The 14,843-nt window shown below is 44.8% G+C and overlaps 1 protein-coding gene across 2 annotated transcripts; it reads left to right on the top strand.

The window, feature by feature from the left end:
- The first annotated feature begins 1,017 nt into the window (after positions 1–1,017).
- PGLS (6-phosphogluconolactonase) lies at positions 1,018–11,651 on the top strand. 2 transcript variants are annotated; one of them, XM_061550741.1, is made up of 6 exons: positions 1,018–1,148; positions 4,095–4,350; positions 5,242–5,349; positions 7,370–7,471; positions 9,329–9,469; positions 10,200–11,651. In XM_061550741.1, exons 1-6 carry the CDS (start codon positions 1,069–1,071, stop codon positions 10,317–10,319), a joined length of 807 nt encoding a protein of 268 aa, XP_061406725.1. In that variant the 5' UTR covers positions 1,018–1,068; the 3' UTR covers positions 10,320–11,651. The 2 variants fall into 2 exon arrangements, with proteins under 2 accessions (XP_061406725.1, XP_061406727.1); XM_061550743.1 differs by lacking the exon at positions 1,018–1,148 and having other exon boundaries at positions 3,883–4,350.
- Positions 11,652–14,843: the final 3,192 nt, after the last annotated feature.

Raw genomic sequence — 14,843 nt, 5'->3', positions numbered from 1 at the left:
AGTCCTTAAAGAGTCGCGTGCGGCTCCAGAACCGCAGGTCCACCCACCCCTGTGTTCGTGGCTGAACGAGTCTTAATCTTTACCATATTTTAACCCTAGTTTAAATCCATAATTTTGTGAGGAAGAGCCATCAATGCATTGTAGTATCACAACAATGATCAAAGAGCACACAATAACACTGGTCAACACAACTTTTCTGGCATAAGGTATTCCAACGGTTTTAAGGTAATTTTGGGATGCTGATTACAAATCTGGCATCAGTTTTTGTCTATCACATCAGGTTTTTGAGGTAGCAAATATTGCATTTCCAATAAAAACTGCAGAAGAAAAATATTCAATAAATGTGGATATCTACATAAAATGATATTATAAACACACTATCCTAAAAATACAGAACCATATTTTAACACTAAAGCAGTCACTGACTCGCAACGACTTGCAATCATAAGTGACAGAGTTAATTTCGGGTAAAATCAATGGAAATGGGGTATGCCGATAGCATAAAAATGAGATGTGATAGAGTAAATCTGAGATCAGATTTGGAATCAGCACCCTGAAATTAGTCTAAAACAGCTGCAAAAGTCCAGGCCAGAAAAAAAAGTTTTTTCTTGTTGACCAGTGTAATTGTTTACACTTCCTGGCATTAGTCGGTGATACTGCTGCATTGGCAGTGGTGCCGAAGCATATGCTCTTGCCAAAAACTTCAATTGATCCAGCAGCATTTGTTTAACTCTACTGATGAGACCCAGAAGGTTGAAACAGGTCCAGTGTGTGGACTGGACGAGTGACTGAGTCGGCGTGGCTTTGTAAAAGTGGGCCGCTGCGTCTCCCAGAAATGTGGTAACAAAATCAACAATATCAACAAGTCGGCAATAGGCCTAATTCACGTAGCTATCTCTCCATGTGTATGTACAAATATTACAGTATTTACACCATTAATTATCAACCACGTGGCCTTCTGTGAGTGCATGCATTGACCCGCAATGTCTGCTCTGCCCTCTGTTGGTGTGGCGGGGGAGTTTTTTTGTTTGAACGCCGCGGGTTTTGCAGTTGCCAGCACTGGCCGTGATGAGGGCAGCACCACTCGGCGGCTTCTTCTCAACTCTGCTGTTGCTGCTGCTGTGCGTGCAGGAGCTCACGCGCACCCAGTGAGTCCAGAACGAGCTCCCAAAACCACTTCCGTGCCCTGGCACAGTGTCTCTTCATCCCTTCCCGTATCCCTCGCCCAGACAAGTTCGTGTCGTGGTATATGCCCCGGATTTGAGCTGACGGCATGCTTTAACAATGACAGCTTTTGCTGGAGCAAGCGAGCTTGGAATTCCGAGTCGGTTGAATTGTCGTCAGCTTTAGGTGTTGCGATCGGGGCTGTTTGGTGGCGCCGCCGTCTTCCGATCGCTTTGCAAGCGCACGACGCTGGGGAGGCGGGGTTGAGCTGAACGCGAGAGTCGTGGTCACGGCGTTTCCCGATCCGGGTCGAGCGGCCGACCCCGGCAGCTGAAACGCCGAGTGGAAACTGAACGTTCGATCAGCTGGCCAGCACCGCCAGTGGCGGCATTCGAGACACCGACACTGCTGCCCGCTCTGTCTTTAAAGCAAAATTCACGGCCAACACCAGTGACGCACCTCCGATTAGCACGGTTGGCTACGTACGGTGCGAAAGAAGTTCAGCGCATACAATTGTTGATGCTGCTGCTGCGTTGGTGGACAAATTATTTATTTTTAAATACCTCCATACATTCATCATCACACGTTTACATACTTGTCAACCTATACGTTTTAGCCGTATTCTTGTGTGGGGAAATGTTGTTTTCAGGTCCATAGGTGTACAGCCATCTTTTTCGGGCAAACATTTATTTGTCTATTTGTGTTTGTCCCTTGTGATGGGACTGTATGATGAACGTTGGGATGTATAAGGGCACGGGGTGACCAATTAGGTCTGACTTGGTCTGTAATAAGATAGGCACTAAGGGGTTGACAGCTATGCGTTTGCCTTAAAAGGAGAAGTATATATAATAGGCGACGTTTCAGGCAAGGGCCCTTCGTTATAGTTTGATGTGCGATGGAGAAGGGTCACTACCAGTACTCGTGACATTAGCGAACACAGTACAGCACGTGTAGAGTGCGAAGTGGGAGTTGATAGGATTGATTGGAATTCACCACGCGCGCCTGTTGTTTTAAGAGCTCGTATCTTTGAAAGTGACGTTGAAAGCCCACCAACTTCGGAGGTTGCATCTATACATGTCGAGTATTTTAAAGGTTGACTTTTGCTTTAATTATTAATTTTAAAAACACTTAACACGACGAATAAAGACGACGTGGAAGACTGAGTGCACGTGCACAAATAGTGCTTCCAGCATTGTATTTTAACGCAGACATATTTACAACATTACAGTATTCAATTGTGAAATATATACAGTACAGTACTCTGTTAATGTACATTGCACGTATGGGTGGAGCGGTGGCGAAGTGGTTAGCACGCTGAAGTTTGAACCCGGAGACCTCAGCTCGATTCCCGGCCACGGCTGACATCAGTGGCGAGTGATATCAGAACCGGTGTTCGGCACCTCTCCATTTACCAACTCGCATTGACCAGCGTGGTGAAGTATGGCCACACAACTCAATGAGCTATATGGTGTTTTGGGAGGGCTTCATCCAACAGTGGATTGACAAGAGGAATGTCAATTATCGATGATACATCTCGAATAAAATTACGTGCGGTAGAAATTCAAACGTGGATGTTGAAATCGCACCCACAGCGTTACCGGTATCATGTATCTGTGTCGTGTCCATATTCAAATGGGTGTCCGTGCAGTGGCCAGTGGTGCAGGCGAGGGTGGCGTGGTGGTGGCCAGGAGGGTCACAGGGGGGTCACTGGGACAAGCGAGGGCTCTGCAGTACCCCCTCGCCACCCCGATGATAACGAACACATAAGTTCGCACTCATTACACACAAAGTGCGTGCCACTAATGAACCACACTACCTTGCTGATCTCGTGAAGGAGCATGAACCCCGATCATGCAAACTCCGATCATTCTCGCAGCGGCGGCTTTTGGCGAACATTCGAATAAAAAGACAGCGGTGACCGAATCGCGCGCTTTCAGATGCGCTTCGGGACGCTCGCCCTTCCGATAGCCCGTCACAGACTGTGGGGGCAAGTGCTGATAATTGTTTTTTTACCCTTTTATCTGGCAACAAAACTGACACCTTTTTTTACAAGGAGTCATGTTTGCATTGACCACAATACCTGCGGTCGGAATGCACACAAAAAACACAACTCTGATAATGATATGCACTGTCCTTGAAATTGATTGGTTCACACCCGAGACAGCTTTTCTTAGAGCCAGATAAAAGGGTAAAAAAACTATTATATTTTGCTACTGGCAAAGGAGGTTTCAATGAGACAAGTGCTGTTAGCGAGCACCGATGAAGGTCGGTACGGCACACGAGAGGGGCAGGGTAGCCGGCACCACGCTCCGTCTGATTTTGTTTCCCAAGTGAAGATGTTTAGACACAAACGCACCAGGTACTTGTTTGAGGCTGAGTCGACCTAGGGGGGGGGGGCAGAACCGCTGCAAATAATCGTCACTGGTGTTGGCCGCGAGCGGGAATCGAACTCGGGCTGCCGTGTTCGCAGCGCGCTCACCGCTACGCTACCGGCCCCCACGTGCCACATCCAGAGCCGGCCCAGCCACTAAGCGACCCTTGCAATTGCAAAGGGCCCCGTGGCCAGCAGAGGGCCCCCTAGAGTCACTGCTAGCTAGTGGGTGAAAAAAAATCACACATCAAAGGGGCCTCCAACCAAATTTTGCTTAGGGCCCCCAAAGGTCTAGGGCCGGTTCTGGCCACATCCTCCACCACCACCATCATCATCATCCCACTTGCACGTGGCGCGGAATGACGCGCGTGTAGCAGCAGCAGGGGGCGCGCATCCTCCCTCGTCCAGCCGCCCGCTCTCCTCTCCCATCTTGTCCAACCAACCAACCTCCCTCCAATCCTCCGCGCTCGCCTCACTCACTTCCACCTCTCTCTCTAACTCAACCACCTTCGTCCTCCCTCCCTCCCTCCCGCCTGCCCTCGACAATGTCGCTCGCCAGCCGGCAGGTGCGCGTCTTCCCGGAGCCCGGCGAGTTGGCGGCGTGGGCCGCGCGTCGCGTCTCGGAGCTGGCGGTGCGCGCCGTGGCGGAGCGCGGGGGGTTCCGTGTCGCTCTCTCCGGGGGCAGCGTCGCCGCCGCGTTCGGCCGAGAGCTGCCCGGCCTCCCCGGACTGCCCTGGGCGCGCACGTGGCTGCTGTTCTGCGACGAGAGGCTCGTGCCGCACCAGCACCCCGACAGCACGTACGGCCAGTACAAGGTGCCGCCGATAGACCGACAGAGATGCACACACCACACATCACACGCATCCTGTATATAGGCGATGAGCAGACTGTTGGAGCAAGTGTTGCGCCTATGAAATTCCGGCACGGCACGCGAGAGTGTGGGGTGGGCAAACAACCATGCCCGACCGCCTTTGTCTCCCGAGTGGCGATATTAACCACACACCGCACCAGGTACTCCTCATTGGAGGCCGAGTCGACCTAGGGGAGGCCCAGGACCGGTTCAGATAATCGTCACCGGTGTTGGCCCTGGGCGGGAATCGCACCAACGCAGCGCGCTAACCGCTTTGCCACCGCTCTGCCACCGCTCACCGAGGGGTCAACCACCACGAATCCACTCCGCACCACGTCCGCACGCAGGGCCACCTGGCTTGGCTTGGGATTTGCCGGTCCTCGCCATCGAAATGTGGAGTATCCACCGCGGGCACAGAGTTTGCCGCCGGAGATAAGAGCCGCACCAGTGCTTGTGAAAGGTCAAGCACTGGCTTTGATCAGGCTTACTACCTCTTGTCTGTTCTTGGAGGTGGGGTTGGTGGATCACGCTGAGATGCACAGTCATCGTGTGCATGAGACACGGTGGTGGTGGATTAATTTTCCCGAACACTGGCCGGCCAACCTGCCAGCTGGCTTGTATGTATGTATATGTATGTTGAACTTTTTTCGCACCGTGCGTAGCCAACCGTGCTAATCGGACGTGTGGGCTTTAAGTTGGGATTATTGGCGTAAGGCACTGCCACTAGAGTGCAAGGCATTTCTGTGCATGATAATCCTATGGATACATTTATAAAAATGTGATGAATAGTTGTGTGGTGAATAATAATTTCCAGAACAGAGTTAATCCAATGTCTGTTCTCTGCCTTTTCTTTCAGGCCAGTTTATTGGGAAAGGTCCCCCTGCCAGAGTCCCAGGTCGTAGCAATTAACCCTTCACTGTCTGTGGAGGAAGCAGCCCAAGATTACGAGCGCAGGATGAGAGAAGTGAGACTTCGCACCACGTGATGGGTTAACACAGTCAAGCAGCTGTTTGTAACTTTGCAGAGCTTTGCATCTGCTAAAAAAATGTGTTCAGATATGTGTGCCTGGTTACATGTTGTGCCTGATAGCACTGCAAATTCACGGCATCCCTTCTTCATGGGACATTGAATGTACTCTTCCATATTGGTCAGCAAAAACTCATCAATAATACTGCTTGAAAAGAAAAAAAATCTCGGCGATGTTTCAGGCAATGTTTGACAAGTGAAATGTTAATTGCGCTTGGGCACCAATGTTAATGTACCATCAAATAATTCCCATACTGGTCAGATGTGTTTAGATAAATGTGGGTATTTGTATTTCACCCCAGAATTACAAACCCCCACCCATAAAGCTCCTATGACAAGTTTGTATTGGGTGAGATGTTAGCTACCTCGCCTGGTATGCAGGTTGTGGGTTTGATCCCAACCCTGACGCCTGTATATTTGGAGTTTGCGTGTTTTCCCAATGATTTTTTCGCGGGTCCTCCGGTTTTTTCCCTCCACATTTAGAATCACGCGTTTAAATTATTCGGATGCTGTACATTTCTACATGATAAGCCACTTTGTTGAACTATAATTTGTGGCCAGGTCGCTTCTGACAAAAAGCAATATAGCTCAGTGGGCATTACTTGCTAAAATAAAAAGTTTAGTTTAATAATATTTAACCCACACTTTACACCACTCATCCACCACTTTGTGTACTGTAGTTTAACAAAAAATATTTTATCGTGCAATGGGGAGGTGACTTGGCCGAGGAGCAGAATCACGTTTGTCGATCATTGCAGAGATTCGCTTTTGAGCTCCGCTGCCGCCCTGCTTAACACTATGAGTTCAAGGGAGTGCTTGGAGCAATCTTCTTCGTATGGCTGATGTTGGTGCAGAGCAACAACCACAATCTCACATTCATGTGGTCAAGCCAGACAACTGTGTCAGGAGCAGCGGAGTGTATCGCTGTAATGTCTCCTTTGTATTTGTGGTTCGGGCATTACATCGTTATTTGCTGCATGGTCTGTTCTGGATGACCAGTCACACATTGTATCGTTTTAAATTTTCCATTTGTGCAATAACCCAATGCATATGTACAATATTTAATAGTATAACCCAATGCATCTGTACAATATAATCTAGACATCCATACATAAAATCTCAAAGTGCTTTACATCAGGGGAAATGGGGGTGAGGTTGGGAAAGAAGTGGCTCTGACTTAAAATAGGAAATTCCTTTTGAAAGATAAATGTTTTTTAGGCGGAGGGACTTTAAGATCCCAATGGAACCGGATTCCCTGACAGTCTTCGGCAGAGTTCCACAATCCAGATCCCACGGAAGCGAAGGCCCAGACATCACCCTTGGACTTTGAGCAACATTCTGGGGATGCAGTGGAGATCTAAGTCCACATGAGATCACAATTTAAATCCTATATAGTCTTGTCTGGTCATGTAACTCAATATGCAAAAGAAAAGTTAATCCTCAGATTTCTTAGATCACATTGTCTCAATTGTTTACTTTTAGTGCAAAGTCAAATGCTCAAAATGCCATTCTAATATGTTCAGAATCAGAACAGTTATTAATACTCGAGGTATCCGATGAGCTATAAAGCTGTTTTTCACAGATGTTCATGTGTACAAGTTGTTCAGTATCTCCTCTTCTCTACTGTGGCCATATGTATTACTGTGATGCATGTCTCAACGCCATTGAACAACCAAATCAAAGTGGCTTTATTTTAAAAGGCAAATGAATAAAACCAGGAGGTGTAAAAAGAGCAACCTTGAATTTGGAGTAACACCCTTCTGTATAATTTGTATGTCGAGTACTTTGCATAATAAAAAAAAATTAGCCAGTTCTTTCTTCGGGTTGTGCCAATCACAAGTCTGAGCAATAACACTCTAATAATGCTGCAGTATTTTGTATTGCATATTTTAAGGCAGCTTTTGAAGATGACAATGTCGCATATTGTCGTTACAGTGGACTCTACTCTTGTGTTTTAGGTTTTCCCGGGAGAAGACGTTCCAGTTTTTGATTTACTCGTGCTAGGGATGGGACCGGATGGGCACACTTGCTCCCTGTTTCCTTCACACCCTCTTTTGCAGGTAAACGTTTGCACACATACACACATACACCTACACACATACAGACAGGTGTAGGCAATGTTTATAAATCAGTTTGATATTGATTTGTATTTCCATATTCTCTGCTCATCTAGCCTTGTGGTGGAGAAGCAACAAGTTACCTGTAGATAACTTCTTGCTATGAATGTGCAAAACACTGAACTAATTTTTCCCTTAATTCACAAAAACTACAATCCTGCATTTAACCAAATGAAATATTTTGGTATGGGAGTTGATATTTATTTTGCATAGATCTACACACAGCCATTATTTTCTTTGCATTTGTGATGTCCTGGCTGTGTCCTGCTATGATATTAGCACACTCCACACATGCTGTGTAATGGTATTTTGTGTCACCCATTCAGAAGGATATATGAAGTAGCACTCTTACCTTTTGTTCGCTTCATGTATTTAGCAATGACATGATTAAATTCCATAAGGTATTGATGTCTAAACCTGATAAAATGTAATGTCTTCGTTTTCAAATACTTTAAACGAAGTGGGCAATATCGTGGCATTTTAAGCCTTGGCTCTACAACTTTGGTATTTTCACATTGTTTTCTTATCTGGAATGGAGTGGTTAGTTTGATTTACTTAGAAGTATTAAACACTGTGGACAATGTATTGCCAATATATTTTATTCGGGTGGCAAAAGTTCAACATATACACATAATGGAAGTGTTGTCTACATTACGCTACATAAACCATTGCAATATCACCAGCCAGATCAGCCAGATCATGTACAGTATTTATTTCCCTTAAGCGCTTGGGGATTGAAATATATAGCGCGCACTGCAGTATTACAGAGCCACACAATACAGTACAAGACTGTGAACGCATTATAAAATCACAACGTTAAAATTCTTAGCTGCATGCCGTGGTATACGCCTGTAATCCAGCGCGAGTAGGTCATGCAGAGATTAGAGATGTACTGTGGCTGAGATGCTTACCTGCATGTTAGTAGGGAGCCCAATGAAGCAGTAAAGTATGTCTCCTAAAAAAATGAGTGTTCGATTGTGAGTTCAACTGATATTTCAATAATAAATCAAGGTTTGTTTTTCATCACCAATATGAAAATCGCATTTAATATAAATGAACAATGGTTTTTCCAGATTAATCTTTGTCAGTAGCAGTTGTTAACCAAGGCAAACATTGGAATTATTTCAATATCGCTGTGTCTCAACGGACGATAATGGGTTACCAGATGTGTTATGGGGAGCGTCCCTGTAACAGCCCAGGGACTGAGTGTGATTTTAGACCTCTCTCTGCTGCGCTTGATTGTTGTCATGTTGTGGGTGTTTTCCAGGCACCGTTTGACCACGTGCAAAAATGCTTGTGAAAATAAATTAACTAAACCTCCTGCTGGAAAATATTATTGTGATTCAGGGACTTTGCTAAATACAGATACAGTCCATTCTCCTGTACCGCGTGTTGTTTTCATAACGCAAATTGGATTATAACGCGATGAATGTATTAGGGAGCACATTTTTATTAAAGCGGATACGAATTGGATATATTACGCGATTGAGTTAACAGAACAACGTCGCGCAAGTAGGAATAAGCAGTTGTACGGCTGCCTCGACGTAACATTACGCCAAGCGGGATGCTGCTAGATGCTTCAGATGCTACCCACGTGCCTCATTCTTTGTTCAGCCTGTATTAGCATCTCACGTGTTATCGCGGACTTTGCTTTATCCTATTTTATTTATAGTACCGCGCTTTTTACATAACGCAGTGCTCTTCAGGAACACAACTACTGTGTTATAGGAAAACAGACTATCTATTTCTTAAAAGTTTGCTTTGATGATTTGATTGTTTGCCATGCATGCTGAATGATAGGAGACGAAACTGCTGGTCGCACCCATCAGTGACTCCCCCAAACCTCCGCCAGAGAGAATCACGCTCACTCTGCCCGTGATCAACGCAGCCAGATGCGTGATGTTCATCAGTATGGGCGAGAGCAAGGCGGCGATACTCAAGGTAAGCGCATTCTCACCGGCATGGCTCGTCGTTCTTAGTGCAAGATTGAGGTTAAGGAAAGGCCAAGAGAGAAGTAGAGCTACATAAAATAAACGTAATTAAGAAAATGTGTTTTTAGACACGACTTAAAAGTATCCACATTGTCGGTTAAACGAATTTCCAATGGTAGGGAATTGCACAACCAAGGCGCAGACACAGCAAGCTGCCCGCTCACCCCAGGAACGCAGCCGGGATCGAGGTACGTACACAAGGGCAGAGTCTGCAAATCTTAACGACCTTGAGGGGGTGTACGGATGACTTAACTCGTGAATAGATGGAATGCAAAAAGTAACAGCACTTGAGCCAAGGTTTTGTGGATGCGTTTGTGTGACTCAACCCCACAGATCTGTGAGTAGCCCAGGAGGTGACAGTACAGCTCGTGGGTTTTTGGACTTTTGAGTGTCATGTAGAGCATGCGGATTCTTGTGCCTCTGAGTGTGATTCCCTTATATTCATAAGTTGTCCCCAGATACTCCAGTTCCCTTCCACTTACAAAACCCTCATTAAAATGTAATTTTGCCAAACATACTTATTAATAACCTCCTAAAAATGTCTTCATGCTTGGTGAATTTTTCCTGGATCAAAAAAAAAATGTTTATATCTTGCCTTTAAAAAAGCTGCAGTGCTAAATTTAACTGCCTCTTCTGCAGGTTACTCACTTGAAAGTGCCTCTCCCTTGGTCTCTTTGCAGCAAGTACTGGAGGGCCATGAGGAGCACCCCCTTCCTGCAGCCCTGGTGCAGCCCAGTAACGGGGAGCTGCTATGGCTTCTGGACAAAGCAGCGGCCAGCCAGCTCAAGTCAGCACTGTGACGTCTGCATCCTGCAGAGACTGACACGATTCGGGGTGTCTACCGCTGGGCAGCCCACGAGACGCATGCATGTGGTTTCCGTTACATCAGGGTCTTCAGCCGAGTTGACACATAGGTTATATAGAAGATTTCTGGGCTGTTCTTGGAGGCTAATGGCAATATCAGAGCGCTAGGACAACAACACTACTAAGGTCTTTGATTTAAATATGGTCAACCACACGAGGTTCTCAAGAGATGCATGTGAGTAGTTGTGGAGGGCATGTGAATAGTGACACTCAGTTCTAGGCATTTTGCGCATGAAACAGCACAAATGTGCATTTTTATTTCTCCTTATTTAGTAACTTCTGTCATCGGCAGTTGTGAATTGCTATGGCTAGTTACATTAAACATATGGGCTATGCCCATTAGATGACGCTGCTTTAGATTACAAACCGAGTGTAAATGTAGCTGATGGTGTTTTATGCAACAGGCTACTGAATGAAAAAAAGGAATCGGATAGCAGGCTTTGGGATTACACACTGCATTTGTGTAGCAGTCTGCATGTTTGCAGGTGACTGCAACTCCAAGCTGATTTTTATTAAACCAAAAATGCCAAGGTGAACTCCAAAGGGTATTTTTTGTAAAAGTCATAGGAGCTGCATTCATATGTTGACGAAAACACATTGCCAATATGCCGCCCATTGTGAGTAAGTGGAGACATTGCGCAACTTCAGAAATTGGTTGACGAGGAACATTCTTCAGTGTGTGCGCCGAGGTCCTGTGTGTGCATAGGAATTGTGCGCTCATACAAAAAACTAACACCGTAATGCTTTCATTGTGGATGCTTTCTAAGTGTTGGAAAGGCCCAATACAAATGTTCATCATTCTATTGACGATTAAATAATGTTTAATATTTCTGTGTCAACAGAGAAGTGGGCACCAGCACAGATTCAAAACAGAGAAAATTGTTATTTTATTGTCATCTAATTATCATAGCAAATTACAGTAAATGTATCATTTACTCCACTATAAAAATGTAGATTATGAAGATATCAGTTTTCAAAATTCTTATTTCATCTATGTTGATATTTTTTACATATCTTGCCGAATCACATTTGTCATGGCGACTTGAATGTTGTCTTTGGACCAGGTCTTTTAAGGAGAGATATGCTGAGGTTTTTCAAATGATTTACAAATACTGTACTTGAATTGCTCTTAAAATCAAACTGGTACAGTACTCTTGCGATTCCTGAGGTTTTAGTTTTGTGAAATACACAATCAGTTTTAGTATTGATCATGTGAAATGCACTATGGATGTTGATTTTTGTTAATATAATAAAAGTGCAGAATTAAACTGTTGGCCTTGAGTTGTATTTAAGAAAAGCTGAATCCATGTAATATTGTGGATGCTTAGACCCTAATGAACTAAAGCAGTTAAGATGTAGGATCATATGTTTTATTCGGTGTTTAGAGTAAACCCACTGTACCAGCTGGATATTGATTATTTTAAACGAGATTGAAATACATTTCCTAAGCATGCTTCATAATCCTATATTTGTCTGCCTTCTAACCACATAAGTCCATAACTTCCATTCACCAAGCTCTGACATCCTTCATGTATCATCACGACTGTTTACTCCATCTCCTTGGTTCTCTGATCATCACATTCCTCCTCCCTAATTATACATCTCCAGCGTGTTAAATAGGGCTCTAGATTATTAATAATACAAACATTAAACGTATTGTCTCTGGTAAATATCTATAAAATACCAATATTTGGGTTCTCAAGGAGGGGATGAGGGCAATGGAGACACGTGGAGTGACGCAGACATGCAGACACTTGAGACAAGCAGAAACGGATACACGCGGAGATACATACGGAGACAAGGAGATACACCAAGATACGGAGACAGACACCAAGACACGTGCAGTTGGGAAAATTATTGTCACGGATTTTGGCATTATCAGTCCTTTTCCTTGTTTTGGATAAGCATGAGCAAGAGAGAGTGAATTATATTATAACTGGAACACTTTACCACCCACCCGGGCCCACAGTGAGTTGTTTGGCTCGGTGTGGCCGCGATGATCGAGGAAACTCCAGAGAACCGTGTGTCGTGGAGTGAAACAAATGTTGAAGAGCACTGCACTACGCGGCCGCCTCCTGCATCTGCGATCGTCATACACACGCATCACACGCGCTGGTGTGTGCAGTTGGGTACAAGCCTGGACCATGGACCACTTCAGCAGGGAAAACATCGGTGTTGTGTTCATATCCGATTGTGACACCACCAAATGCCACTACAATCACCCTCCATCACTACAACCGTTATCCGCCACCACCACCATCAAAGACAAAACACCATCACCATTCACCTACGACCCACCAAAAAGATAAAGTTCCCCTGTTTCGCATGAACAGACTTGGGGCAAGTGTTATTGGTAAATACCTGTGAAGGCCAGCACGGCACACGAGGGGGTGGGTGGCTTTCTTCAAGCCTGGCCCTCTTGTCTCCCGACTAGTTTATCACGTGGCTCCATGCACTTCATGTGGCCAGTGAGCTCCACCTTGGCTTTTGCAATAGCAATGCAATTTCACCTCATGGCGGGACCCCGGGGTCCCGCCATGAGGTTCAATTATCCAACATGTAATCAATCATAACTGGAGTTATTTTTTTCAGTGACAGACTGTGTCAGTGTGTTCTTGGATTGTTGTTTTGAGCTTTGCCCAAGCTTGCATTTGGTCTTGACAAATCTACAGTAATTTATGTATGAGGCCAATTTTTACAACCACATTATTAATATTTAACACATAGGCTTTCGCGACCAATATCCATAAGTGTTTTTGGCGTCAGATCGCGAAACAGGAGGATTTCTCCACAATTCTGGCTGTTGCTGTTGAGGCTGGTTTTAATTACCAGCGCAACGTCGTACAGTACTCAAATTGTAAATGTGAGTTTACTCTCCAACACACTGGTGTGCTCAACTAGTAACGAATTGGCATGTTTTGTTTACGTGACAAGCCATAATAAGTGGCTTTGTTGCGTAGTGGCGGGTTTAACGACACGTTTATATTTACGCGATCTAACACAATTTTTTTTAAATTAGTGGCATGCTTAACTTTTCTCGATCTTACTCTTGTATCCTTTGTTTATTTTGCATTGTTTAACTTGCTGACTCATCCCTACTGGACATCTTTGAAAAAGAGCTTAATCAGATTCCTCCAGGATAAATAAAGATCCTGATTCTGACCCAAACCATGTACATATTTTAACCTTTTATAATTTTCTGTGACTTATAAATCCAAGATGAGATCTCAATGGATGTTTGACCTGCAGCCAACACACGTCCCAAAGATTAACACCAACATTTACAACATGTTGTTTGTGATCACATGTAGTGATCACAAAAGGTGCTGTTTATTCATCCATCGACCGCGGAAATCATGCGCAACATAAGTGCAGCATGACGAGCAAGCATTGCCTCAGAAGGTCGCTGCTCATGAGTGCTGCGGGTTGAGCAACTTCTCCGTCCTTCCACTTTTGGAAAGCCAATCATTTGCCAAGCCTTGACCCACCGTTTCGTAAACATTGTGCAGAGAGCAAGAACAAGCTGCTGCAACAGTGGGCATTCACTTGTGGTTTAACTCACACCTTTTGCACAACATTCACCACCTTCCTTTTAGTTGCCCAAAATCATTTTTAACCTTTACCCTTATAGCAATGTGGGTCCATGAAAAGCCTTTGTCAGCCTTGGTAACAATGGGTAGGCAGGATACAACCACTAAATGGAGGGACACCTTTTAATGTTAACTGTAGATTGTGAGTGGCGTTCTGGATGGCGATACATCCAGAACGTTAGGATGAACGCAAAACTATAGCATTGTTGGCACTGCGAGGTAATCCTTCAGATACATTTCTAAACAGGCCTTGATTGTCCACAACAACCTGCAAAACAATATCCATTGTTTCCGATGAACAAAATCGCACTATTTCTCTTGTGGAGCATGCACAGGAATATGGGTCCCAACAATGGCACCACACATTTGTGGAATATGGTGTTTCACAAAATTATTGTGCTCCAGTTGGTAGGTTGATACGTGATGGCACAGGTTTAGTATGCAGAGCCGGCGTCGTGCACTGATGCATGCAATTTTAGGGGTAATTAATTGGCAAATGTCTTCCTTTCCATTCGGATGTTTTCCAACCAATAGTTTTTCGTGAAATTTTGGAGATTAACCTCCCACCAGCTCTTACTCTGGTAATGTTTCCAAGTTGTAGGTACTTTGAACAGAGGCAAGAAAAGACACAGTGACCTGTTGCAGTTACTGGAGGAGAGCAATTTTCATTATCTGGTAAAAAGCCCTCTCCTGGCGCAGCTGACTGCAGCATGACAGAGTCTCGTATCTGGCATCAAATGTTCATATTTCACAGTTCTCTGCAAATATCAACATCATGCAACTCAAAATGTCAATTTCTCCCGCATGATCTTAATTTTCTTCCAACTCATATCAGAAATTCAATATCACGCAAAGTAATTGATGGCGCAT

This window comes from Lethenteron reissneri, chromosome 12 (genome assembly GCF_015708825.2).
Source record: "Lethenteron reissneri isolate LAM-NWPU_2019-01 chromosome 12, ASM1570882v1, whole genome shotgun sequence".
Taxonomy (NCBI): Eukaryota; Metazoa; Chordata; class Hyperoartia; order Petromyzontiformes; family Petromyzontidae; genus Lethenteron; species Lethenteron reissneri.
The sequence above is the reverse complement of the archived record's forward strand: the minus strand, read 5'-3'. Positions and strand labels throughout refer to the sequence as shown.